The 27,005-nt window shown below is 34.5% G+C and overlaps 1 protein-coding gene across 3 annotated transcripts; it reads right to left on the bottom strand.

The window, feature by feature from the left end:
* Window positions 1-1,522: 1,522 nt before the first annotated feature.
* On the bottom strand, window positions 1,523-24,753 carry LOC120771001. Of its 3 annotated transcripts, none has more exons than XM_040098760.1 (11): window positions 24,306-24,753; window positions 11,333-11,844; window positions 8,449-9,798; window positions 7,878-8,382; window positions 5,925-6,661; window positions 5,483-5,857; window positions 5,293-5,408; window positions 4,957-5,233; window positions 4,751-4,899; window positions 4,476-4,627; window positions 1,523-2,749 (listed from the first exon to the last, which is right to left on the bottom strand). In XM_040098760.1, exons 2-11 carry the CDS (start codon window positions 11,780-11,782, stop codon window positions 2,508-2,510), a joined length of 4,353 nt encoding a protein of 1,450 aa, XP_039954694.1. In that variant the 5' UTR covers window positions 11,783-11,844; window positions 24,306-24,753; the 3' UTR covers window positions 1,523-2,507. The 3 variants fall into 3 exon arrangements, with proteins under 3 accessions (XP_039954694.1, XP_039954692.1, XP_039954693.1); XM_040098758.1 differs by having other exon boundaries at window positions 11,333-11,847; XM_040098759.1 differs by having other exon boundaries at window positions 11,333-11,847; window positions 24,302-24,753.
* Between the last annotated feature and the right edge of the window lie 2,252 nt (window positions 24,754-27,005).

Below are 27,005 nucleotides of genomic sequence, written 5' to 3' on the forward strand. Positions count from 1 at the left end.
CTGTTAATAATTTGGTTGTTGTAAGTATATTGATTTCGTAGCTTATACACTAAGCAAATATGTGGATATTTTGCATATTTAAATATTTGTTTTGCATTGAGAGAGCGAAGTTGAACAGAAAGCTTAAAATAATAGCGCTTGAAGGTGTGCATAACTGCAGTGCAATCTTATTTTTGTAACATAATTTCATTTCTGCGAAATAAAAAAAAAGGATAAACAAAAAAGTAAAAGAAAAAACAAAAAACAATACAAAAAAATCAAAAAAATAAAAAAAAAAATAGAAAAAAAGTAAGACAAATAAAAAGGTTAAAAAATTTAAAAAAGTAATACAAATAAAAATAAAGAAAAATATTTTAAGAAATATAAAAAGTATAAAAAAACATTATAAAAAAAATAAAAGAAAATGAATAAAATAATAGACGAGCAAAATATATGAGAAAATATAAAAAAGTTAAAAACTAAAATTAAAAAAAAATAAAATAAACGGTAATAAAAAATTTATAAAATATAATAACAAATTATAGAATACTAAATAAAAAATATGAAAGAAAATGTATATAATACAAAATATAAAAAAAAATTACATAGAAAAAATTATTTAAAAAAAAAATAATAAAAAACATTGCTATAAAAAATAAAATATTTTGTTAAATTTCGCTGTTGTCGACGAGAAATAATAATTATTTGGATATTTATTTCAGAATAAAAATGTAAAATAAAAAAATAACAAATAATAAACAAAAATAAAAAAAAATATTAAAAATTAAACAAAAATTTATATAAAATAAAATATTATAGAAAATTCAATAAAATTAAATAAAAAAAATTATGATAAGAAAATTTGGAAAAAATATAATAAAAACTAAACATTTTGTTCAACTTCGCCGCTGTCAACGAGAAATTAACAGTCTAATTAATATATGGTATAATTATTTGGATATTTCTTTTTGAATAAAAAAATTATTAAAAAAAATTAAAAAAAATTAAAAAATTTAAAAAAAAAAAAAAATTAAAAAAAAAAAAAAAAAAATAAGAAAAATATTAAAAATAAAAAAATTATTTTAATAATTAAAAAATGTGCTCTTCCGATCTATTAAACAAAATTTTTTATATACAAAATATCAAAAAAAAAAAAATTTAAAAAATATGAAAAATATTTAACCAAAATTAAAAAAAAAATTATAAACATTTAGAAAAAAATATAATAAAAAATAAAACACTTTGTTCAACTTCGCCGCTGTCAACGAGAAATTAACAGTCTAATTAATATATGGTATAATTATTTGGATATTTCTTTTTGCATAAAGTTATTTCAAGTTTTTTTTACATTTTTAGGAATTATGATTTTTTTTCAATGGTACTTCCATTTCACTTTATTAGCTTTTCGTATTTTTTTTTCAACATCAAGTTTTGCTTATTTTTCGTTCAAGATTTCCTTATCTCTGTTTATAGCTAAATCGTAGCTTTTGTCATAAATTTTCTGTTTCGTCTCCTTGAAACAATAAAAAATCAATTAACAGTATTTACTAAATCGCAATTTCATAGTATTATTTTGGCAATAGTAGGGGAAGGGAAGTTGGTATAAACAACTCTTTTTTTTTGCGCCAACTACGCTCTCATTTCTAAAATGTTAAAAACTTTTTTATAAATTACTCGTTTTTTACACATTTTAACCATTTCATTTTTCAACTTGCAGTAATACGAATATTACACAAAATAGCATAAATAACTTATATAACTACATTTCGTTTTAAACATTTAAAATAAAAAGGAAAATAATAATGTTATATAATAAGTATTTTTACCAAGTGATCCATCTTCATATGCTTACAAAAATCACGCATATATGCCGAAGAGTTAACCTGTCGTTTAGTAATAATATCAATTCAATTTATAAAATAACAAAATATATAATTCTGTTAGTAACTTTCATACAATGCTTGAGAAGTGCAAACGACTAAAACGCTAAGCTTTGCGAAAATGTCAACGCGTTGTGAGAATCGTGAGTGAAAAATAATGCACGGAATGTGATTTTCGCGCTCTAATGAATATAAACGTGAGTTTGATGCTTTTTCAAATGAGTTCAAGTGATCAAATTTAACGATTAAAAGAAGAAAAAGAAATGCTGCAACGCAATGGAAAATGGTCAAAAAATAAAGACACATGAAACGAAGCGCATCATGCATATGATTACACGTTAGTTTGAATTATTAGCAACGCCAATAATATTTTTTCCACTAATCACGTATCCTGCCTTCATTTTAACGACTGCCACTACTTCGTTTTAGTAACAAATTAACGTAATTTTTGCATAATAAGATAATTTGGATAAAATGTTTCAAACATTTATGATAGTACAAAAAGCCTAAATAAATTGCTTCAACGCTTGCCTTCAAAAGAAAAGAAACTCTGCACTAACCTACACTAAAAACTACGTTATATTTAAGAAATATGAACTCTCTCTTTTCGTTTTTCTCTTGAGTTGATTTGAGTGTCCAGTGACATGTTTAGTTAGACGCTGCTTTGTCGTTGGCAATAGCACGTTGCTCCTGCAACAAAATTTCATGTATATAGACGTCTTCATCTGTGGTCACATCAATCAATTCCAAGTCGAGTATTGGTGTGTCAGGTGCGCCCAACTTATCATATGTAATACGTTTTATGGATGCTACGAACTTTTGGCCGACTGTTAGCTGACGGAAGCGTAGACAATCTTCCAGACTCCAGTCGCCATGCGTGGCCGTTATGCCTATGATAAAAAACAGGTTTAATAGAAATTATTAAAAAAAAAAATAATTTAAAAAAATAATTAAAAAAATAATAATAAAAAAAAAATACTAAAAAAATACTAAAAAATAAAAAAAAATAAAAAAAAATAATAATAAAAAAAAATAATAAAAAAAATAGTAATGAAAATAAAAAAAAAATATTAAAAACAAAACATTATAAAAAATTTTTTAAAAATATAAAACAAAAACTAAAAAAATAAAAATATAAAAAAATAAAAATATAAAAAAAAAAGTATTAAAAAAAAAACAAAATATTAAAAAAAAATAAAAAAGTATTAAAAAAAATAAAATATTAAAAAATATTGAAGAAAATTTGTAAAAAAAATTATTAAAAAGAAGTATTTAAAAAAATTAAAAAAAAAATATTTAAAGAAAAAGAAATTATTTAAAAAAATAGAAGTTATTTAAAACAAAAAGTTATTAAAAATATTACAAACAAATTATTTAAAAAAATATTTCAAAAAAACCTATTACACAAAAAAAATTAAATAACAAATATTAAAAAATACTTAAAAAAAAGACTAATAATTAAAAAAATAAAATAAAGAAAAAAAAATTTAATAAAACATATTATTATTTCAAAAAGATTAAATTAATAAAAAATAATAATTGGAAAACAAATTAAAAACGCTATAATTATTGAAAAATATATAAAAATTTAAAAACATATTAAAAAAAATGTTGGAAAAAATTATTGAAGATTAATTGTTAAAAATTATTAAATATTAAGGATTAATATTAAAAAAAACTTATTGATTATTAATTGTTGGGAAAAAAATTAAAAAGAAGTATATAAATAAAAAAAATTTAAAAAATATTAAAGTGTTATTATAAAAAAAGTTAAAAAAATACAAAAGTGTTATTATTAAAAAAATTATTAAAGATTAATTGTTGAAAAATATTAAAAAAGTATAATTATTAGAAAACATAAAAAATTAAGAAAAATTTAAGGATTATTATAAAAAAATTTAAAAACTATGTATATTTTATTGTAAAATATAATAACAAAATTTAAAAAATATTAAAGTATTATTATAAAAAAAATTAAAAAATATGAATGTTTTGTTGTAAAAAGATATAAAAAAAATTTCAAATTAAAAAAAAAAATTTAAAGTGTTATTATTAAAAAAATTTATTGAAGATCAATTGTGGAAAAAAAATTAAAAAAGTACAATTATTAAAAAAAACAAAAAGTTCAACAAAAAAAATTAAAATATTATTATAAAAAAAATATAGAATATTATTATAAGAAAAACTAAAAACACAAAAAGTTGAAAAAAATTATTAAGATTAATTGTTCTAAAACAATATTTTAAAATAACTATATAAAAAAATATTGAAAATTTAGAATTAATATATAAAAAAAACTCATTGAAAATTAATTGATGGGAAAGAAATTGTTAAAAATTAATAAACGAAAAAATAATAATAAAAACGATAATTATTACAAAAAAAATTAAATAAAAATGTTTAATATTAAAGTATTATTTTTTCAAAAAAAAAGAAAAAAATATTTAAAATGAAATGTTAACAAAAAACATTTTAAAAAATATTTAAAAAAATAATTATAAAAAGAAAAGAAAAATTATTAAACTATATTATTGTTAAAAAAAAATATTTAAAATGAAATGTTAATAAAAAATATTTAAAAACAATTTAGTGAAAATTAAAAAATGTCCAACTCACCATGCAATTTAGCTTGTATCGACATTTTCGGTAATTGACGGTACTTCGCCGGTAATATTTTCAATTGGTCGCTGCGCAAAATTGCGATATCACCGAAATCACAGAAACAAACGTGTATCATATCACCATTATAGGTATTCACTACAACTACACTGTATTGTAAAGGAAAGAAAATAATGTATTAAAGACAAACTCACACATTAAAACATAATTTTTTTCGAAAAATTTCAGTGATTTGTTTCAAATTGCGCGCTAACTGAAATATGGTTGCTTACCGATGATAGAAACCATCCGGATTTTTGGCCGCATAGGCCTGTCCTATTTCCACCATATCAGCCGGTATGAATTCATCATTATTTTCACAGTACTCCTGCAGCTCCTTCATGAGATCACGAAGGCGGGGATAGTCTTTGTAGGGTTGAATCTAAAGCAAGTTGAAAAATTAATATTTTTTTCACTAATTCTGAGCCACCGAACGCACCGTAAAATTGGAAGGATTCGCTGACATAGTGACACGCACTTCCAGAAAATCATTTGGATCACTTGGAATAGCAGTGTAATTTTGTAGTTTTGGCAGCTCAGCCACTTTTTGTGGTGAATTTGGCACTGAAGAAGTGAGTGTTAGACCACGCGTCATTTCCACAAATGTTTGTTGTGTCGTTGGCGAATTTAAGCTACCAGCACTGCCATTTTTAGCCAGACCAAAGTGTTTGCCATTGATGGGCGCATCATCGTCCTCGCCATTCGAAGCCGTAGAACTGAAATGTAACAGAAAAATGCATTAAATAGCTTTTGCAAAACATTTTAGCCAACGCACCATTCCAATTCGGCTTCCATGCGTATATCCTCGTTTATATTGCACAGCATATCAGAGCTTTCATGACGACGATAGATGGTGACATATGGCAATTTGCCGGGTTTATTCATTTTCACCTAAATGATGCAAAAATCAACTTAATTTGTGCGAAGGAATTTGGGAAAAAATCGCAAAATGAAATTATACTCACAAAAGCGGCGCAATTGGCTGGCAGTAATGCGCGCATGCGCCCAACAATGCTCTTGTTGATTGGCGGTATGTTGTGCAGACGTGCGCGTATCGCTTGTCTTGGGAATTTGCTCAACGCTGTACTCAGCGACTCCAAACGGAAAATGTTCGAAATGTGCGTGCGACGTGTTATGCCATAGTCCACATATAATATATCGAATTCTTCATCCTCGACGCGATAGCTCGGCATGTCGGCGAGTGCGCCACGATACCACTGTGTCTCGCCGTCATTGCTGTCGTCACATATTAAGAAGAGATTGGAACGTTTCAGATCGGTAGCAGTGATCTTGTGTTGATCGCGTTTGAATTTCGATTCGATGAGTTGTTGGATTAGTTTCTGAAAACAAATCATATATGTAAGCATAAGCACACGATAGCGGTTATTTGTTTGCTTAAATACACACCTGTACATATTTGAAGTCAGTGTTGAGTATCTGCAAATATAGATCACCCTCATCGCTTATATGTGAGACCAGCACATTGGTGGCGCCTTTGTGTTTTATTTCCGGCGGCGGTGTATCATCACAAATCTTGCTCAACAGCAATGGATTCAGATTCACATCCTCTTCGGTTGAGGTATCATACAATACCACTTGTATTTTACCACAAGCGCTCGATTCCGTATTGTAGAAGTCGCTCTCCTTTGTCAAAATCTCACTCACCACGGATTTGCTTGACAGCATCGCATCCAAGTGCCGTCGCGCATTCGGATTGCCAGCGAAATCCTCCAAACCGAACAGCGACAAGGGCACAGCTTGCGCGGGCAAACGCAAGAATTGTGCCTCACATATATATAATTCACTCACAGCCACCCAATCACTATCGCCGTAGTCGATGAAGAAGCAACGCGCCGTTGCATTCGGTTTGTCCAGTTCTTCGACGCGCACACGATGCCAGCAGTCATTGATGCACACCAAATAGATATTTTTGCATGCCAGCGATAATGGACGCGTCTTTTGCGTTGACATATGCGTATCGATTTCGCTCATAACGCTATCAAAGCGTTCGCTGTACTCCTTGCCGAAGAGGCGTGCCCACACATCAATTGTTGAGGCGCAATATGTGATGTACAACTGCCAATATTTTTGTTTCCACGGTAGAGCAATGCCATCCATTTGTATGATTGCACCGCTGCTGCCAGCTACATAAGTAGATAACAAAAATATGTAAATAAGTGTTTAATTAGGTTAGTGGTGAGAAAAAAATTTAAAAAAGACGAGAAAAAGAACGTAAAAAAAGGAAAAACATTAACTTCGGCTACACCGCAACTATAATACCCTACACAGCTCCATTTTTAATAGCCTAATACGCTATAAAAAGACATTTCTCTCGATTTTGATCGGTTAGTTTATATGGCAGTTATATGCTATAGTGATCCGATCTAAGCAATATATGCGTAGATTGTAGCGTTGCTTTAGACAATAATACATGCAGAATTTCGTGAAGATTTCTTATAAAATAAAAAAGTTTTTCATACAAAGACTTAATTTTAAACGGTCAGTTTGTATGGCAGATATATGCTATAATGATCCGATCTAAGCAATATATGCGGAGATTGTAGCGTTACCTTAGATATTAATACATGCCGAATTTCGTGAAGATAGCTTGTAAAATGGAAAAGTTTTCCATACAAGCACTTGATTCCGAACGTTCAGTTTGTATGACAGCAATATGCTATAGTGATCCGATCTGAACAAATTGTTCGGAGATTGTAACATTGCCACAAACAATACTCCTTGCCAAATTTCATGTAAAAATCTCGTTAAATAAAAAAGTTTTTCCTACAAAGACTACATTTTAAACGGCCAGTTTGTATGGCAGGTATATGCTATAGTGCTCCGATCTAAGCAATATATGCGTAGATTGTAGCGTTGCTTTAGACAATAATGCATGCCGAATTTCGTGAAGATAGCTCGCAAAATGAAAAAGTTTTCCATACAAGCACTTGATTCCGAACGTTGAGTTTGTATGGCTGTGGTATAGTGGTCCGATATCGAATCCGATAATAGAACAGCACCACCTTAGGTGGTAAAATGACATGTGCAATATTTCAGATCGATAACTCAAATACTGAGAGTATAGTTAGAATGTATACGGACGGTTTGGCTAAATCAACTCTGCTTGTCACGCTAATCATTTATATCCTTACATAAATACTTTATAGGGTATCCGAAGTTTCCTTCTAGATATTACAAATTTCGTGGCAAATCGCGAAATAACAATTTTACAAACAATTTAGCACAGTGCCAAGTTTGAACACAGCTGTCAAGTGAGTGAAATCACAAACTCGACTTTTTCTTTTAAATGTAGCCATATTTTCTGGTATCGAAACAGTTGCTATGCACTTAATTTCTTACCCTTTTCCTTATCCGCTTCCTCGTTGGCAAAGACAATCACAGCATTATTGGTCGCCGATTCGGTGGTGAATTTCGGTGACGTCTGCACCAACGTCCACCAGTGTTCCGGCAATGACTGTTTGTACGCTTCCTCGAATATCTCCGGTATGTTTTTGGCGAATATACCATGTGGATGTTGTTGCAATTCATTGTAGAGTTTGTCAATAAGATCGGTATCGCCATCCGAGAATAGGGGTAACGGACGTCGCGACTCTTGCAGCTTCAATTGTTCAATAGCCTTTTGGGCGCATGAGATTTGAGCGACATGCTCGTGTAAATATTCGTTGGGGTATGTGGAGAAGATGGTGCCATTCACATTGACACGACACTGATAGAGACGTGTAAATTTCGAGCGTATAGCGCTGAATGCTGGCGGCGCATAACGACGCACCACACAGTATTGCGTTAGCGATGTGATCGGGTCGAGTTTGGGGTTGAATTGGAAAACGCGTGGCGGTATGACGTGCTGAAAAGAGAGTGAGCGTGAGCGTGACCACGTTGCAAATGTATTTAAGCGTGTGCTGACACTTACCTGACCGTTGGCCTCGCCAAACTGCTGCTGCTGTTGTTGTTGTTGTTGTTGCATCTGCTGCTGTTTGACGATGTAGCGCTGTTTATGGAATTGTGGCTGCTGTTGCAGCTGCAGCTGCTGCATAGCCGCCGAGGCGACAAATGAGTTCGTCGCCGTCACCAGTTTGTCAGAACCTGTGGAGGATAGCGCCGGTGACGTTTCAGGTGTGCTGCTGCCATTTGTGGACGCGCCAAAACCGTTACCGTTCTGATTATTATTATTACTGATGCGTATACGTAAGCGATCCTGCACCGAACCGATGCCAACGCCCGGTTTGGCAACGCCGGCAGCCATTACTTGACGCGTCTGCGTTTGCTGTTGCTGTTGTTGCGCTTGCAGCTGTTGCTGTGCCTGCTTCTGCAATTGTTGTTGCTGCAGCAGATTTTGCTGTATCAGCTGCTGTTGTTGTTGTTGTTGCTGCTGCTGCTGCTGTCGTAAGTGTTGCGCGGCCAATAGCTGGGCGCGCTGTTGCTGATGCTGCTCCTGCATTTTTTGCTCACGCTGCGCCAATATCAATGTCGAAGCAATTGCGATTGCCGAATTGTTGTTCTGCCCTAGAATGGGACGCGGCGTTGATTTTTGCTGTTCAGCAGCTGGCTGCTGTTTTTGTTGTTGTTGCTGCTGTTGCTGTTGTTGCTGTTGTTGGCGCTTGGCATTCAAACGTTCGCGTAAATCAGTCTCGCCAGCCGCCTTGTTGCCATTGTTGGCGGCCCCAACACCACCACCACCATTCGATTGCTGCTGTTGTGCGGCCTTTGCGTTCAACATTTCGCGTAGATCTTTCTTCTCGCCAACGCCTGCGCTCTTACTCGTCGTCGTTGCGCCGAGCGACTTTTGACGCTGCAAAGGCGCTTGTTGCTGTTGAGATTTCTGTGCTTGTTGTTGTTGTTGTGGTGGTTTTGTTGCCTTTTGCTGTTGCGTCTGTGTCTTTGCTTGTGGCTGTGTTGGTTTTTGTTGTTGCGATTTATCTTTATGTTGTTGTTGTTGCTGCTGCCCACTCGCACTGCTGTTGCGATTGTTATTGTTTTGCTGTTGACTATTGTTGTTGTTGCGATCACCAGCCCCTGCTGCGTTGGTGTTCACATTACTACGCCAACGCTGCTGTTGTTGCTGCTGCTGCTGCTGACCCGTCGCCGGCAAACGCTGGAAGACGTTTGACGAATAGCTGCTCTTGTTCCAACTCTGATCGGAGCGTTTCGGTTGTCTCACTTGTGGTGCGGCTGTGATGCGTGTTGATTTGCTAGACTTTTGCTGTCTCACCATAGACGAGATGTGCGCCGACTTCTGGCTAGGCACGGCATCTATGTATGTCTGCGGCAATAAGGGAGAGAGCATAAGTGAGCACGTCAGATACAAATAAGCATGTGTGCAATTAGAATAAGTGAACATATAAGGGTGAGGTGAAACTATTTTTGTGGAAACTCAGAGATACTACTCAGAGCGCTGCGCAAATGTGATCATCGAAAGTGATCGAGAGCAGCGCCAGAGTAGATGCTGGAGTGCAAAGAGCGCTACATTTGCTACAAGTTAAGTAATAACGCGCTCTTGATTCAATTCAATGCATAATTTACAACGATTTTGAACTTTACAAACTTGTATATACACATGTATTGATGCACACACGCAGATGCTTTGATTTGCATGTGATATTTTTTATTCTAGCCTCACTTTTCAACACTTTTGTTTATCGAAAGCGCAGCATATAGTTTTGCAGATGGGCTGTGAATTGTATATTTTTATGATAGTTCCGCTTTAGACCTGTAAGCCCTTCAATTTTCAATTTAAAAAGCAAAAACTCACAACTTTGCTGTATTTTTTGGGGGTTAAAGTTCGTTGCACTAGAACTGTATATTTTTAGAAAACTTTCGAAGAAACCGACGCAGACACACTGGCTACGTCTTCGACATGCACTGTCACAAAGTGTGAGGCCAAATTCAGACAAGCACGATACAAAAAAAGTGAATGAGACAAATGAGTCCTAAATTTCGGCTACTTGAATGAGAACAATGCACATAATACAGGGTGATAAAGCATGTGCATAGTTAAATGGTAAGCAATAAAAATTAAAAATAAAAACTAAAAACTAATTTCGGCTGCACCGAAGCTATAATACAAATCACAAATAAAAAAGTTTACATACAAGAACTTGTGTTTGAGCCTTCAGTTTGTATGACAGCTATATGCTATAGTGGTTCGATCTGAACAATTTCTTCGGAGTTTGTACCACTTCTTTAGAGAACAGTTCGTGTCAAATTTTGTGAAGATAACTTGTCAAATAAAAAAGATTTCCATACAAGGACTTCATTTTTATCAGTCAATTTGTATGGCAACTATATGCCATAGTAGTCCTATCTGAACAATTTCTTCGGAGAATGTGCTACTACCTTGGAGAATAGTCCTTGTCAAATTTCGTAAAGCTATCTTGCTAAATACACAAGTTTTCCATACAAGAATTTGAGTTTGAGCGTCCAGTTTGTATGACAGCTATATGCTATAATAGATCGATCTGAACAATTTCTTCGGAGTTTGTGCCACTTCCTTGAAGAATTGTTCTAGGCAATTTTCGTGAAGATAACTTGTAAAATAAAAAAGTTTTCCATACAAGGACTTCATTTTTTCAGTCAATTTGTATAACAGCTATACGTTAAACTAGTCCGATCTGAACAATTTCTTCGGAGATTGTGCCACTGCCTTGCAGAACAATTCGTGTCAAATTTCGTGAAGATAAGTTGTCAAATAAAAAAGTTTTCCACACCCGAATACGCACTCATATACATATGTATGTATGTATGTATATTTATGCACTTAAGAAACTTAAAAGAAAACTTAGAAAACTCGCACTCACCTCTTCACCATATTGCATAAAACTAAATTCGCCTGTCGCCTTCAGCAGATCTTTAGCTGATGTATAGCCGAGTTTGCGAAAATTCAATGGTTCACCTTCGATTTCTGGATACTCGTTGAGTACCTCGCGTAGTTTGCACGGCGGTTTGCGTGATGTCACTAAGGCGCGCACTACATTCGCTATGTATTTTAGGCGTTGTTGCTTGCCATTGTTATTGTTGTCATCATTGTTGGCGTTTGTTGTGTTGCTTTTGTTTGCTGCAACGTTTTTGTTTGCTTTGCTCGTCGTATCGCCGCTAGAACTTGCAACTTTTGTTGTTGTTTTAATTGTATTATTATTATTGTTGTTGTTATTATTATTATTGGTTTTTGACGTTGTCGCCTTGTTTACAGGTTTGGTTGCTGTTGTCGTTGTTGCTGTTGTCGGTGCCGATGCGACTGCTGCGGACATATTGGAGTTTCTTGTTTTTCAGTCACAATAAGTTCAAAATCGCTGGTGGACGCTGCCGAGAACTGCTGAAAGGAATAAAAAAAAATATTTTCTTAATGAATGCGAAAGTATACTTTTGATTAATAATAATGGCGATTTCGTTTGATGAAATTTGCTTATTACAAGAGATATGGCATACATATGAATACATATACATATGTACATATGTACGAGGTGTGTTCAAAAAGTATCGCGAATTTTGTGTTTTTTCAAAAATTATTTATTTATTCATGAATATCTATTTTGTCCTCTTCAAAGTAATCCCCATGAGATATTATACACTTGTGCCAACGGTTTTTCCAATCTTCGAAGCACTTCAAAAGATCATTTTTTTATATTCTTCAGCACCTCCTTCGATGCCGTCTTTATCTCTCCAAGAGAAGCGTACCGTCGTCCTTTCATGGGCCTCTTCAGTTTAGGGAACAAGAAATAGTCACAGGGGGCCAGATCTGGGTAATACGGTGGCTGCGGCATCATTAGTGTGTTGTGTTTGGAAAGTTGCACTCCGGAGCAGTAAAATTACCGTTACCTCAATGGCAACAACCTCTGCTTGAAAAACACTGAAATAGTGAGGAAGTCTGAAGTTGGAGTTGATAGAGAGCTCCTGACAGTAAACTCCGCCATAAACCTTCCCCACAAGCTTTAACCCATCTGTAAAGAAGCTCACAACCCCTCTCCACCAATGGTTTCTTCTTATTCACAACTTCCCCGCTGGTATGTGGACAGAGAAGGAGCCATCAGAGTTCGGTTTGGCGACTCCATGATCCAAGTCATCCTTGACTTGCCTCGAAATATCAGCATAGTCTTGTCAGAAATAGTGCTATAATACTCAGTTTGAATTGATATTATAGACTTTGAATGAGATTCCTACCAATAAAAAGAAATTTTAAGTTCAAGCGACAAATGTCACCAGTTTGATGGGTGCTCAACTGGTAGTAGCAAAAACTACACGGTCTGACCGGAGACTTCAATCTGGTACCAAAGAGAGCAGTAAGCCCTTGGTGTTCGCTTCAATCTGCTTATTAGGTTTGGCCTTTAGGGAGATTCGTGGTGGTTGCGGTTTAAATCTAAAGGCAAAATTGAAAATTCAGTTCTGTGTGGAATCGCACTGCGGCCGTGTGCCGGACCCACTGCACAGCAGAGGCTTTAGGTCGACCTCGAACCCCCACCAATGTGGAAAAGCTGTGTTCCACCTGACACATTGCAATCCAATAATATGTATATGCAAGAAGTGTTATCTTTTAACAATCGGACAATTTCGATTAGTTTGCAGTCATAAATTTAAAGAAAAAAATGCAATGCTCAAATAATCGATGTAATTAGTAACGGTTTGGTTGTCTCCACGCGTATGTATCGATTTTCTTATTTTAACCTTTCAAATTAAAAATCAATACACATGCAAACGCAATTATGGTATTTCCAAGTTATTTTTGGAAATGAAGAGGAGAAAGATGTCTTGGGACTATTCTACAAAAACGGATGCCATGCTCGGGTATCTATAAGGTAGGTAAGGTAAATAGTAGAATTATGACTCCAAACTCGCCTCATTAAACAAAAAGTATATCGACGTGTTTTTTACATAAAAAATATTGAAAAATGGAATTTAATTGAAGCAGATTAGACTAATAGTTAGTTAGACCTACATAAGTCGGTATAATTACTTGTGAATGTCATAAAATCGATATTATTATTTTCATATATGTATATCGAATGCGTGAGGTGATCCTAAGTAGGATTTCACTTGGACAACTTAGAACGCCGGTCCGTTGTTGTATATAAAAAGCTCCAATATGGTATACTAAGTCATAAAACCCTTATGGAATGTGTGATAATAATCTCCGAATATAAGAAGCAAATAGTTTAGGAGGTGAGCATATTTTTTAAACTTTTTATTGTATTGGAGGAATAAAGTTTTTGAAAATAATTTTGACTTTTCAAGTCACTCTCTGAAGTGTAATTTTTTCGCATAAAACGAGTTTTCTTGGGATGCCGCGATTATGTATTCATCTACAATATTTTTTTTTTTTTGGTTTTTGAATTCGATTAATTTTAAGCAGAAAAATCTGGTTCACGGCTAGATCCCGTTTTTCGGAGGTCTTGCTAGAGATCGGCTACGGATCAAGGAAATCCAAAACTTTTCAAAATGAATCGACGATTATGAAAGTAAATTATCGTTAAACTTTATTACGGAAATTCACAGTCTGTAAAGAATGCTTCGCTCAACTTATGGTGCACATAATCACCCATATTGAACCCCATCATTCATTATTGGATAATACTCGACCGAATAGACTACGTCTAGCAGGCAGTGAAGAAAATATAGCAGTAACCGTGGAGAGTCGATTCGGCGCCGTTCGCAGACGCATTTTACGTCAAGATCTTAAATTGAAAGCCTACAAAATACAGCTTTTGCAAGAGTTGAGGCCGCTCGATCTTCCCCAAGCCACATCGCTTCGCTCCATCGGCACTTGAAAAGTTCCAAGAAGATCCGAAGTTTTCGAGTCAAATTCTGTTCCGCGATGAGGCCTATTTTTGGCTCAATGGGTATGTAAACAAGCAAAATATCCGCATTTGACACGAAGAGCAACCTTGAGAAATTCAAAAATGATACCGGTGAGAAAGTATCCGTCAGTGGCGACCGTTATCGCGTCATGATCACCGACTATTTGATGCCTGAAATTGAAGGTCATGAGCTCGGCGACATTTAGTTTCAACAAGACGGCGCCAGTTCCCACACATCGCATCAATCAATGGACTTATTAAGACAACACATCGGTGAGCAGAAAATTTCACGTTTTGGGCCGCTCGATTGGCCCCCAAGATCGTGTGATATTACATCGTTAGACTTTTTCCTGTGGGGATATGTAAAGTCGGAAGTCTACATGAATAATGCCGCTTCGGTACAGGCCTTGGAGCAAAACATCAGGCGTGTCATTCGCCAATTACCAGTCGAAATAATCGAACGAGTCATCGAAAATTGGGCTCAATGAATGGACCATCTGAGACGAAGCTGCGGTCAACATTTGAGAGAGATAATCTTCAAAAAATAAATACGAAAGTATGTTCTTTCGGATGATAATAAACATTCCTCAAGCAATTTGAAGTTTAAGTGTTTTTTCTTTAAAAAAGTTGGGAACCTCGCAAGGAATCACACTTTATAAATAATAAAAAATTACTTACAAAACAAAAAGACATATGTATGTACAAACGTACATATGGATGCACAAAGCTGGAATGCATTTTATCTGCTTAACAATGTCCGTCTAAATGTCCGGAAATGCATTATACAGTTGCAATGTTTAGATTAAAAGGTGATTAAAGATTGTAAAAAGCATATAATCAAAGAAAACAGTTATACTATGCTCATATAAATATATTATAATTGAATACCAGATAGAGTGAAGAGTAAGGTGAATCCTACACCAATCACATGAGATAAGCGGTATTGATTATAAAAAGTGTTTACACATTGATAAGTGTGTGTGTGTGTGAATAGTATATATGTACATACATACATAGGCGCAAATGTCCATAATAGTACGAGCATACGTCACTTTTCAACAGCCTTGACGATTAGAAATAGCCAAATTCGCAAAACGAGTAATGCCACTTAATGGCTACAAATATGCGAAGAAAAGGAATGGAGAAAAAAACAGAAACAAAATATTATAAAATTGATTTGAATTTGAAGGCGGAAAAGTGGCATAACAACCGCTGGTCAGGAGCAATACGGATAAGATATGAGCAATTCACACGACAGCTGGTTTTACGGTAAAGGAATTGGCGCCAAGAGGCGGTACTTTCGCAATCTAAGGCTGTTTGGAAGGATGAGAATACATATAGGAAAGGAAATTTTGCGCTGACAGCGCCTGAAAAAATAGTATAAAGAACAAAACTCATAATTAAATTTCTTGTGAAATGAGCAAAAACCACAACAGCAGTGCCATCGCCCAATTATTGACGCTGCTGAAACAGGGCGTAAGTACATATGTATGCGCAATGGGCTTGGCCCTTATTTAGTCGCAGCGCTTAGTCATGCTATTCTCACAATGGAAAGTGCGTTAATGCGTTTTTTTATTTATATTTAAATTTTTCAAATAAACCGCTAATGCATGACGTGGCTAAGGTGACGTTAATGAGACCAAAAACGCCGACGAGCGCTGGGCCCCACAAGTGTAAGTTGGAATTATGCACGGTGTAAATATAAAATAATTAGCTGATGTGTTATAGAGCCATGAACCGCACTTGTCGCGCTTACGCAAATCGTGCCGAACGCGTGAATATTCGCGGCACCTTGCGCGCCCCTCCTCCACTCCACGTTTTCTGCTTTGCACAATCGACAAGATAGTCGCATGAAGGCGTTACGTGCCCGATTAAATGAAGGTAGTGCAATATTTTTTGTTTTGTTATTTTTATTTATAATTATTATTTTCTTTTTTGCTGTCGCTGCTATCGCTTTATATGGTTGGTAAATATACGCCAATGCAAATGGAATGTAGGAGATTGCAAATAATTTGCAAAAGCGTTTGCCATAAAATCCGATTGCTTAAGTACCTGCACACATACATACACACGTACACACGTACATACATACATACATACATAGAAACCCACGAAATTCGCAAACGGTAGCAAGCAATAAGCGGCCGAATGACAATGCAAAGACAGATGGGAGGGAAAATTTGAAAAACAGAAGAGCGAAAAATTGGCACAATGATCGTGGCAGCATGATCGTACAAAGCAAAGGTACGCTATATATACCCTTATACACACATAAAAATACACGATTATTTGAGAATCGGGCAAAATGAAGTGAAGCAAACGCAAATAAGACGTACAGAAGAAAATATATGCAAATAAAATGCATGCAGTTGAGAGGAAATAAATGGCAAAGCGGATGAAGATAGTACATTGTATATGCACAAGATCGCCGCTGGCAGATAACAAGTTTTGGATAACACACCCTTACAAAGTGAATGTTATCGGAGCTTTTAAAAAAATGCCCTGCATGCGAAAGGTCACGGAAGCTGCTGAAACATGTGGCGCAACATAGTTCCTTTAAGGGTGATACACTGAGCATAGCGATCCTACAACTTGTTTCAAAATAGGCCTCAGTTTCAGCGAACACCTTTTCTACTTTAGCTTTCATTGGTACTGTTGTTTACGTGGCGGGTCCCAAACCCAGCGCAGAACCCTGTGGAGGCGAGGTTTCGCCTTCTCACTTTAGCTCGCCTCCAAACGGCTGTTCGTAAGCTACCCAGAGAATACTTCGTCAAAGACCGGAAGTCGTGAGCTGCTTGAGCCATATGTAAAATAATAGTTTCTGGGCACTCCAAGTGAATGGCGATAAGAGAACTTTCCTTACTTGCGTGAACTTCTACACATGACTCCATACTCACCTCTTCATTCGACGAAAATTTCTTCCCAGCGAGCGTTCTTTGAGATTTGAGAACAGTAAATAAGCGCTGGGATCCGAATGTGGAGAATACAGTGAATGCGGCAGCAATTCGAAGCCCAATTCATGAATTGCTGCCATCGTTTTCACTGACTTGTCTCACGGTGCATTTTCTTGGTGAAACAGCACTTTCTTTTTCTACAAATGTGGCCGTTTTTCTACGATTTCGTCTTTCAAACGGCTCTGTAATAATGGCTGTTTCAATGTAGTCAATAAAAATTATTCCATGCGCATACCCAAATACATCACGTCTAACTTAGCATACCAATCCTTAATTCCTGAGACAGTGTCCGGAAACTAGTCATCAAACCAAGTTTTTGCTTCAACTGTATTTTTCCATTTCAGAAAGCAATATTTGATCAACACGCGAAATACCTTTTTATCCAATTTTTCACAATAACAAAGTTGCTTCACTCAATATAATTCATAAACTACTGATCCAACAGCTGTCATATTTCTACACACGCCTTTTGAAGATAAGGGCTGACTAAAAATCATTGGGATGTAATTCTATTAGCTCCATCTATGTGTCAAGTCCGGCTTTTTAATTGATCTGTTACTTCGATTATTTTAGTTTATGCCATAACGATCAAATTTGACCCGGATGGACAAAATTAAAACAACATTGTCACGTATTTTAGTGAAAATCTAAACTAATCTACAAAACAGGCTCCTTAACCAATACACACATGCCAACGCTAACTCCAATTTTCTATAACATTGTTATAAACTTCAGCTGGGAAGGCCTGCAGTGTCTTCAGCGAGTTTTGGATTTTTCGGTTTGGGCTCATATTTGTAGTATTATTCGCCAGATTCGTAGTCATACCAGTAAAGTTGCTTTTGATGTACATATGTAGGATCCAGCTAGGTTGTCAAGCATCTCTTTTTTCGACATCTACTCGACGAAAAAAATCCTTTTGTAAAGGATTCAGGGCTTTTGAGACTAGCATTGACACACTTTATACACAAAACTGTGTTAAAACTAACCATAAGAGATGTTGGGATTCTCTGCTATCTCTCTGATGCTAAAACGATGATTTTCAGGAACTGTTTATTAACAGAGGTTTACAACAAAAATAAAACAAAAAAAAATTAAGTAAACTGATTGTTTTTTTTATGTTATTAACAGAGGTTAATGATTCCATTGGAAACAAAAAACATTTAAGTTAACTGATTGTTTTTATTATTAGGTATTATTTTTTTTTCATTTTAAAAATCACCAAACTTCGTAAACAAAAAGTAGCCAAACACGCACTTATTGACTTATGGAAACCAAACTTCACAAGAACTTAAAAAAAGGTTGTACCAATCTAGAAAAAAATTGTTGCTTCGGTTTGCGCGCGCAGTTTATATGAAGTTGTCCGGGTCAAATTTGATCTTGAGTGTACATAATAAGTGCATGCCATTCACTTTTATTAATATATATTATATTTTATTAATATATGTATATGTATGTATGTATATTTTTTCATTCTCTAACTGCATACACACTTCAAAGTTTGTTTATTTTCAATAAAAGAATATTTTGGACTTCCATGCGCTTGAGGGTGGTAGGAGAAAACATATAGCTTTGAGGTCTGCCTTGCTGTTCTATTCATGCAGCGAATGAACTCATGCTTTAATTAATGCCGCTTTCGCATTTTCACTTTTTTGTTGTTGTTTGTTTTCTTTGCTCTACATACATATACATACATACATACATACAAATTTTTTGCAACGCGTTATTTTCAAGGTCAAGAGATATATTTTTTTAGCAGATATGTGCTTCATTGTATCATTGAAAAAGTATGTGGGGCAAATACACAAGCATATAGTATGCCTTTTTCTAATGTTTACAAACGGTTTTGATGCTCAATTATTTGTTTACTTCCTCAAAAGGTGTTGCGAATTGCGGACAATTTGTTAGTCTAAAATTTCCTGGTATTAAACGGTTAATAAGCGTCTGTTGCCTTGACAAAAAGTCAGAATACTAACTTCCATTTGATTAAAGTGAATGTTAGTTCAACTCCAGTCTTTTCATTCATTATTATTTTTATTTTTTTAATTTTTATAGTCGAAGGTTTTCTCAAAATAATTGTCTATTTTTAACCTTAGGTGCATAGCCCAGCAGATAAAATCCAATTAACTGCTGGCAAAGCATAAGCTAATTGCATTCAAAGAAACATGAATTTTACCAACAACAAAATTGTGAAAATGCATACAAACGAATAATGAGTGAATTGCACAATATTCACACTAAAGCCATAAGCAAAAAAAAAGAGAAAATGCAAAGAAATATTTCCACGTATAAATATGGCAACAAAGACACACCGCAAACCGAATGCAATTTGCGTTTTGAAATTGTCTTTGCCTTTCGCCTTTCTCATTTTGTTTACATTATTTATAATTCATGCATTTATCTTTTATAATACGTGAGCGTGATTTCTGTATATGTGTGTGAAAAATGTGTAAAATCGCATATCTATGGCAAGCGCGTGCTCCAAATGGGGGTCACTAATTTGTATTCTCATTTCATTTCCTAGCTCTGATTTGCGATCAATCCAAAGTGATTGACAATCCATGCGCACATTTGTGATATTTTTAATATTATAACAAGCATTTGAGCAGTCGCCGACACAATAAAAACTTGATATTTTTTATAAGCCTTATGAGCCTTAGATAATTTTAGTAAATGACACTCGCTGTGTGGCTTGTGGCGCTGTCTTGATGGCACCACATATTGTCCAAGTCTATATCGTTCAATTCGGGCAGAAAACTCATGGAGTACGTGTGGATTACAGCCTGACCAATAGCGTATATTTTACTTCTTGACGAAGCCATTTAGCCAGAAATGAGCCTCATCGCTGCAGATGATTTTTCGATGAAATTCCGGATCATTTTCAAGTTGTTGTTCAGTCCAATTCATGAACATACGACAATTCTGGTGGTCAAGCGGCTTCAGTTCTTGCGTAAATTTGATCTTGTAAGAATGTAGACTAAGATCTTTTTCAAAATTCAACGACGTCACAGAGATGCCCAACGCTTAAGAATGAAGTGAGAGACTGATTTGGGTCTTTCTCAATTGATGCGCTAGCGGCAGCAATATTCCCGCTACGGGCACTTCTTTGTCTCACTGGCACGGGCATATTTTGTACTGTGCCTGTGGATTCAAATTTTTCCACTAGTCGATCAATTGTTGATCTGACAGGACGATTATGACGACCATAAATTAAAGGTACCGCTCTTAAAGTTGAGGTGACTCCGAATTTCGGTAGTAAATTTTAATAATTTCAACTCGTAGTTGGATCGTATATCTTTCCATGATGAAATGGCAAACCTAACTGAAAAGAAATGTCAAAAGAGCGGGAAAAATATGGTGTCGTTTGTTGTCCCTATAGGTTTACCTTTGTAGCGTCCCTATTGAAAACCCCTTTATATGTACTCATTTGCATACATATGTACATTATGTACATAGATTAGCAAAGAATGTAGTCTAGATTAAAAGTCAATTGATAAAATTTGAAAGTCCAAAATAAATACGCATGGAAACAATAATAATAAATACATGAAGCTTTCATGCATAAATCAACCAGCTGCCCACCCAATCAAGAAATCAGTAAGGTAATACACACTAACGACTCGTGTTATGAGTCAAATTATACTTGTCGTTGGTGAGTCAGTCGTTGGAAATCAGTCAATCAACTGAACGAACTCGTGCGGACTATGAAATTCCAGAGTTTCTAGGTCAAACAACAACAACAAAACGTATTATGTTTAGACAGTCGGCACTTACTGGCTTTTGCTCACAATTAACGGCGATCGTAATAAGAATGAAAACCAGAGAACAATTACTGTCGAAGCAGTAATTAGTTAGTGGTGAAAAATAATGAAATTTGAAAAAACGGGAAAACAAAACAAACTGGCGCAAAAATAATCAACAATGATCGCATTTGTTCCAGTGGCAATTAGAAATAGTAAGTAGGTTTCATTGGCTGGCGAGCAAATGAGAGCAATTCTTTTATTACACATAGTTGTATGTACATATGTATGGATGTAATATACTATATGTATGTATTTATAAAGCACCTAGTTTTGTTGGCAGCATCAACAAATTGAATATTGCGCTATAATTGATTTTGCTTATGAAATAAATAACTGAGGCGTAACCAAATGCAATCGATCAAAAGCGAAATGTGAAGATGAAAAGCACATAAACGATTACAAGTCGATAGAAAAATCGTATACTATTATGCGAATGTGAATTCTATTAAGCCAAATGCTGAATTCAATATTTTAAATTTTTACAGTGAATATTATTATGATACATTCATACATACATATGTACATATACATATGTATATATTTTAATATGTCACTTATTATTGCTCATATTTAACGATTTTAAATCATATTTCCTGCTAAGATTAATCGTAGAATACAAAAATACAGACATATAGACTGTGATGTGATATCTCTTTGTGATGAAATCCAATCAAATCAAATGAAGTATGATCAATTTATATCTAATCAAGTGACTTAAATCTATTATAACCACAATATGGTAAAGACACGTCAATCAGCACAATTTGAAACGAATGAGCGAATGAAGCCAAGTCACAAAAGGACAAAGCAGACGAATAAGAACATCTAAGAGGCAAATCAGAGTTTTTATATAGATTAATTGATTAGAAAAGAAGTAAGTTAAATATTGTATTTAGATTCATTTTTTTTTTAAAATAATTCAAAAAAATTTAATTCTCAATTTGTGCTCTCTATTACCATGCATTAAAGAACTTTCAGTTTTCACTAACCAGACAACCACAAAAAAAAATTCACGCAGACCACTTAGAGAAATAAACTCAAAATACAATATATGTACATATGTAAGTATATTTCAGAAAATAAATAATTATGAATATTCGCCCATTAAAATGCAACGCAGCATTTGTTTACATGCAACCTGAAGCCTTGTGTTGCCTTTAAAAAATTATTGCCGTAAAGCAGCAGGGGCATTTATTTACGTGCAACACGAAGCCGTGCGTCATAAAAAAGGCAGTCGAGCGCAGTAACGGTAATTGTAGTAAAGCAAAAATGAAAAAAAAACTAAGATAAATAAATTTTAGAAACTTTGGAAAAGTGAATTTTGCTTTGACTGCAATTATTTTCACTTGCTGCACGATAACGAACTCGAATGTTGGGGCTTTAAGTCAGCAAACAACGAATGCAGTCGTCTGGGTTTATGCTGTTAGTTAATGGAAAAAATGAAAGTGGATATCTGTATGTATGTATGTATGATCAATGTGTAAACATTTATTTGATTAATAATGAAGACTTGGTATGAAAATAAATTGTGAAGAGCTGCTTCCAAGAAATCATAAATACTATACACTAACAGTAGTAGTTTTAAGAGTGACTTAGCATGTAGAAATATTTTTTTCCAGAAAATATTCCCCCAATGGAATTAAAAATCCATTTCTTTAGAAAAAATATAAGAAAACAATATACTACTACAATATACTAAATTTGTTAAAAATAAAAATTTAAAAAAATAATTACAATTTATTATATGAAATTGAATATACATACATATTTTCACACCGTGTGAGTAGTATATGTGTTATTTTCCAAAAAATAAAAAAAATAAATAAAATTGTAAAAATGCCAACAGCGTTAATAATATTCATACTTTATACTCGATATAATGGTTGAAGGGGTTAAATGAGTCAACAATCTCGCGGTTGGAACTCATAATATACGGTAAATATATGTTTTTTCTTCAAATAATAAATTTAATCAAGCTTAAATCACTTAAAACAAAAACCCGAAAGAAAAATGCCCCTTTCTAAATTTCACACATTTATCAACAAAACCGTGAAAATTAATTAAAAATTACACAACAAAGCCAAACAAGCACCAACATCAAAAAATAACCAAACTTGGCAGCGGTGAAGCAACAAGTAGTTGTTGATGCTTTGGCACTGCTTCGTATCTGGCACATCATTAACACTGTTATACCGGTTTACGAATTTGCGCGACTTTATAACGAATTCAAACTCTGCTGCTTTCCACGTGCGGCAAAAATCAAGTCTTACAAAAAAATAATGAAAATAATGCACGTTTATATGAAAGCACACATTTTTGTAGCGCACTCCTATATTTAAAGTTTATTTTATTGTCGCTTAAAGGGAAATTTCACGTAAAAGAGAAAGGCTTTTATGCATTTACCTTGCGCAAATCATTAGGCTACCAACAATATAGTCAGCGCACTGACTGTCTACGTTGTTAACAAAGGAAACACAGGCAATGAAGCGTTCAGTGATCTCTGGAAAGCAAAGAAATCAAAATAATAGCCACTGAAAACAAAGAGACCTCTAAAAACCGTTGATCATGCAATTTACAGATGGCTCTTTGAAGATTGCTGGTTTGAAAACGTATTGAAAACAGTGGGTATACAACCCACTATTGATGACGTTGCAAGCGAGATGAAATCTGATGGCAGCTGGGTAAACTTTACCCACAACATTGGCATTTAATAACTTTGCAAATTTGTGTGTTTATTAATTGCTTTTCTTGCAGCACCACGCATTATTATAATGCTATTGAAACGGCTTTATTATGAATAATTCATATGCAGTAAGTGCCTTAACTCAAAATTTTGAATCTTCGCTTAGAATCTATGCATGAGTACAGGAATTTATCCGAAACAACAACAAATAAGCGCTGAACTTAAAAACCTCACTCTCCAGTTTCATTATCAGTGACATAATTATGATAGTAATATAACAATTCATGTATTCATGTATTTATATACATATTGCAAAAAACTTAAAATCTGCATTTCGTTGCTTTATGCATTGTCACAATTAAACACGCAACCAATTGTTGCTTTTTCGATATTCACAAATATTCAGCAATATACCAGGCAAGTCGCTCACTTATTTTTTAATGTGCGCGCTTTTTCAGCATACTTTCCAAGAAATTTTTATAATGTGCCAACTTGTATTCGAAAATTAAGTATGGATTGTCTGTTATATTTTTACACTCACTTACTGTATGGCTAAAGCGGATTTCAGCAGAATTTTCTTTATGTTTTCGATTTTACACTGACGTTATCACTTTCTCCACGATTGAAAAAATATATGTATGTAAATGCACTTTTAGCGATCGCACGAGCACATAAACGTCAATAAAACAAATATAGCAACAAAAATTCAACGCAACGCAAATTCAGTGGAAGCGGAGGAAGTCCCGTAACCTGATTTTTCGCACATGCATACACGCGTTCGCATTTATAGGGAGGGGCAAAGAAGTTATACTTCCGATTGCGACCTTTAACAGCAACTTCACCCACAGTAAACCATTAAAACCACGTATTTTTAATATATTCCGCTTTTTTTGTCGTGTTCAATTATGATATTAAAATGTAAGTAAATTGCGATAATAACATACGGACGCGCACTGGCGAGCGAATTCAAGCGAACGAAACGAAGGCGAAAAGCAAACAACTGAAAGCGTCAATACAAATGTCTGCGGTATGTTCCAATTGGAACGCCTGCTGGTGACAGCGCAGTCGACGTCTGCCACCTGATCAAATGCCAACGGTGCAGAAAGCAGAAATAAAAAAAGTTCAGGGTTGTAAATATGGTTCGTGTATTTTTTGATTAATTTTCTGCGCATAAATTAATTATTTAACAGCAGATTTTATACAAATTTTATTTCAAATGTATTTAAGCTACGCTTTACAGCATTTAAAAATAAAAGAAAATTTCATTGCGAAAAATAGTTAACAAATTCTTTCACATGCAACACTGTTTCTGAAGGAATGGCGTTTGGTTGGCCACACAAGCGAAGAAAAGAAATAAATACATACCGCCAGCGCGGCGCCTGTTGCCGTGTACATGACTGCGTGCACTAGCTGTACAAATCTCAACTTATATATGTATATGCGCTAGAATGAGTACACATATGATGTAGCAGCGATTCAAGTTCAGAAAAAAATTTTAGTAGCTCCAAAAAGTAGGCAATGTTTTTTTATTTTCACTACTAAACAATGCTGCAGCGCATTCACCGCTGTTTAAACACTTGTTTACTGCAATGTAATAAAGTAATATTGCATCTACATGCAATTTTCCAGTTGCACTTTATCTTTTTATGTATCCAGCGTTCTTTAGTTGCTAAGCTTTTAAGTTATTACAGGCAGCAAAACCAACTACTACTGCTTATGCGGAAGTATACACCACCACTGACGAATTGCATTAGTGCGGAAGTAGCGAAATTTCTCACACCAATAAAGTGTCACAATAGGCGTATGTTCAGTGCAAGCAATGTTGATTATATACCCAGTCAACAAAGCAAGCGTGTTCATGTGAAATTAATTCAGACAACTCTGTGACAATGTGTACATACATACATACATACGTGGGCAAAAATAGTAAGACTTTTTAATTTAAATTTCGCGCGAAAGCTCATGCATCGAAATATATTTTTTGGTAAAGTTGGTACGACTGTCAATGAGATTTGTGCCAAATGTGACACTAAAATAATCTTTAGTGTTTAGTATACGCTTGTCTTTTTGAAGTACATAAAGTGCATTCGGCGATTTTTACGATGAACGAAAATATTCAACAAAGAATTTCTATTAAATTTTGTGTGCCGAATCGAATTTCTGGTGCCGAAACGTTCAATATAATGGATCAGGCCTTCGGTGATGATTGCTTGTCGGGAGAAAGTTTTTGACTTTTGATTGGTACAAATTATTCAAAAGAAGTCGAGAAGACGTTGACAACGAACCACGTCCAGGACGACCATCAACAACAAGTGTTGATAAACACGTCAATAAAATAAAGGACTTGGTGCTTGAGAATCTACAATTCACAGTCCTAGATCTTATTGGTATCGTTGAAATGTCGGAGGGATCAGTGAAAACCGTTTTGAAAGATCATTTGGTTCCGAAAAAAAGGTCAAAGCAGATTAAAAATGAAGGTTATGTTGACAGTTTTCTCCGATTATCGAGATGCGATTCACTCCGAATTCCTTCCGACCGGCCTAACTGAAAAAAACGAAGCTATTCGTAAAAAGAGACCGGAATTATGGGCCGACAACTCCTGGTTTTTGTACCACGATAATGCTCCGTCACATACTGCATTGATTCTTCGTGAGTTTGCAACCAAATTTGCAACCAATATCGTGCCGCAACCACCTCATTCGCCTGATTTAGCTTCATATGATTTCTGGCTTTGCAGAAAACTCAAACGACTGTTCCAAGGAAACCGTTTTGAGACATTAAACGGGAAATCGCTACTCGCATTCAAGGCTATTCCGGAGATTGACTCTAACAACTGTTTTGAGGATTGGAAATACTCTTGTGATTGTGAATTTCTTTAAGGGGGACGACATAAATTTTAAAGAATAAATAAAAAAAATTAAAATTATAAACAAAGTCTTACTATTTTTTGCCCACAGTAGTATGTAATTTTTGTATTCTTTTTGCCTAATTCTTTCTTAAACATCTTTTGACATTTTTAACATTTTTAATTTTTTTTGTTTTCAAATATTTTATTTATGAGTATGTAAAAAATATTTCTTTACAATGACGATAAGCAGACGTCAGCCGTTGCTATATTTCTTGCTACTCATCATATTGTTGCAATGGTCCGCAGCAACGAACGACCCAAATGAAGACACTTTCTATCAAGATGTCAATTATTACGATACCGTGGCTAATTCCATTAACTTTGATGTCGATAAAGC

Source organism: Bactrocera tryoni, chromosome 3 (assembly GCF_016617805.1).
Source record: "Bactrocera tryoni isolate S06 chromosome 3, CSIRO_BtryS06_freeze2, whole genome shotgun sequence".
Lineage (NCBI taxonomy): Eukaryota > Metazoa > Arthropoda > Insecta > Diptera > Tephritidae > Bactrocera > Bactrocera tryoni.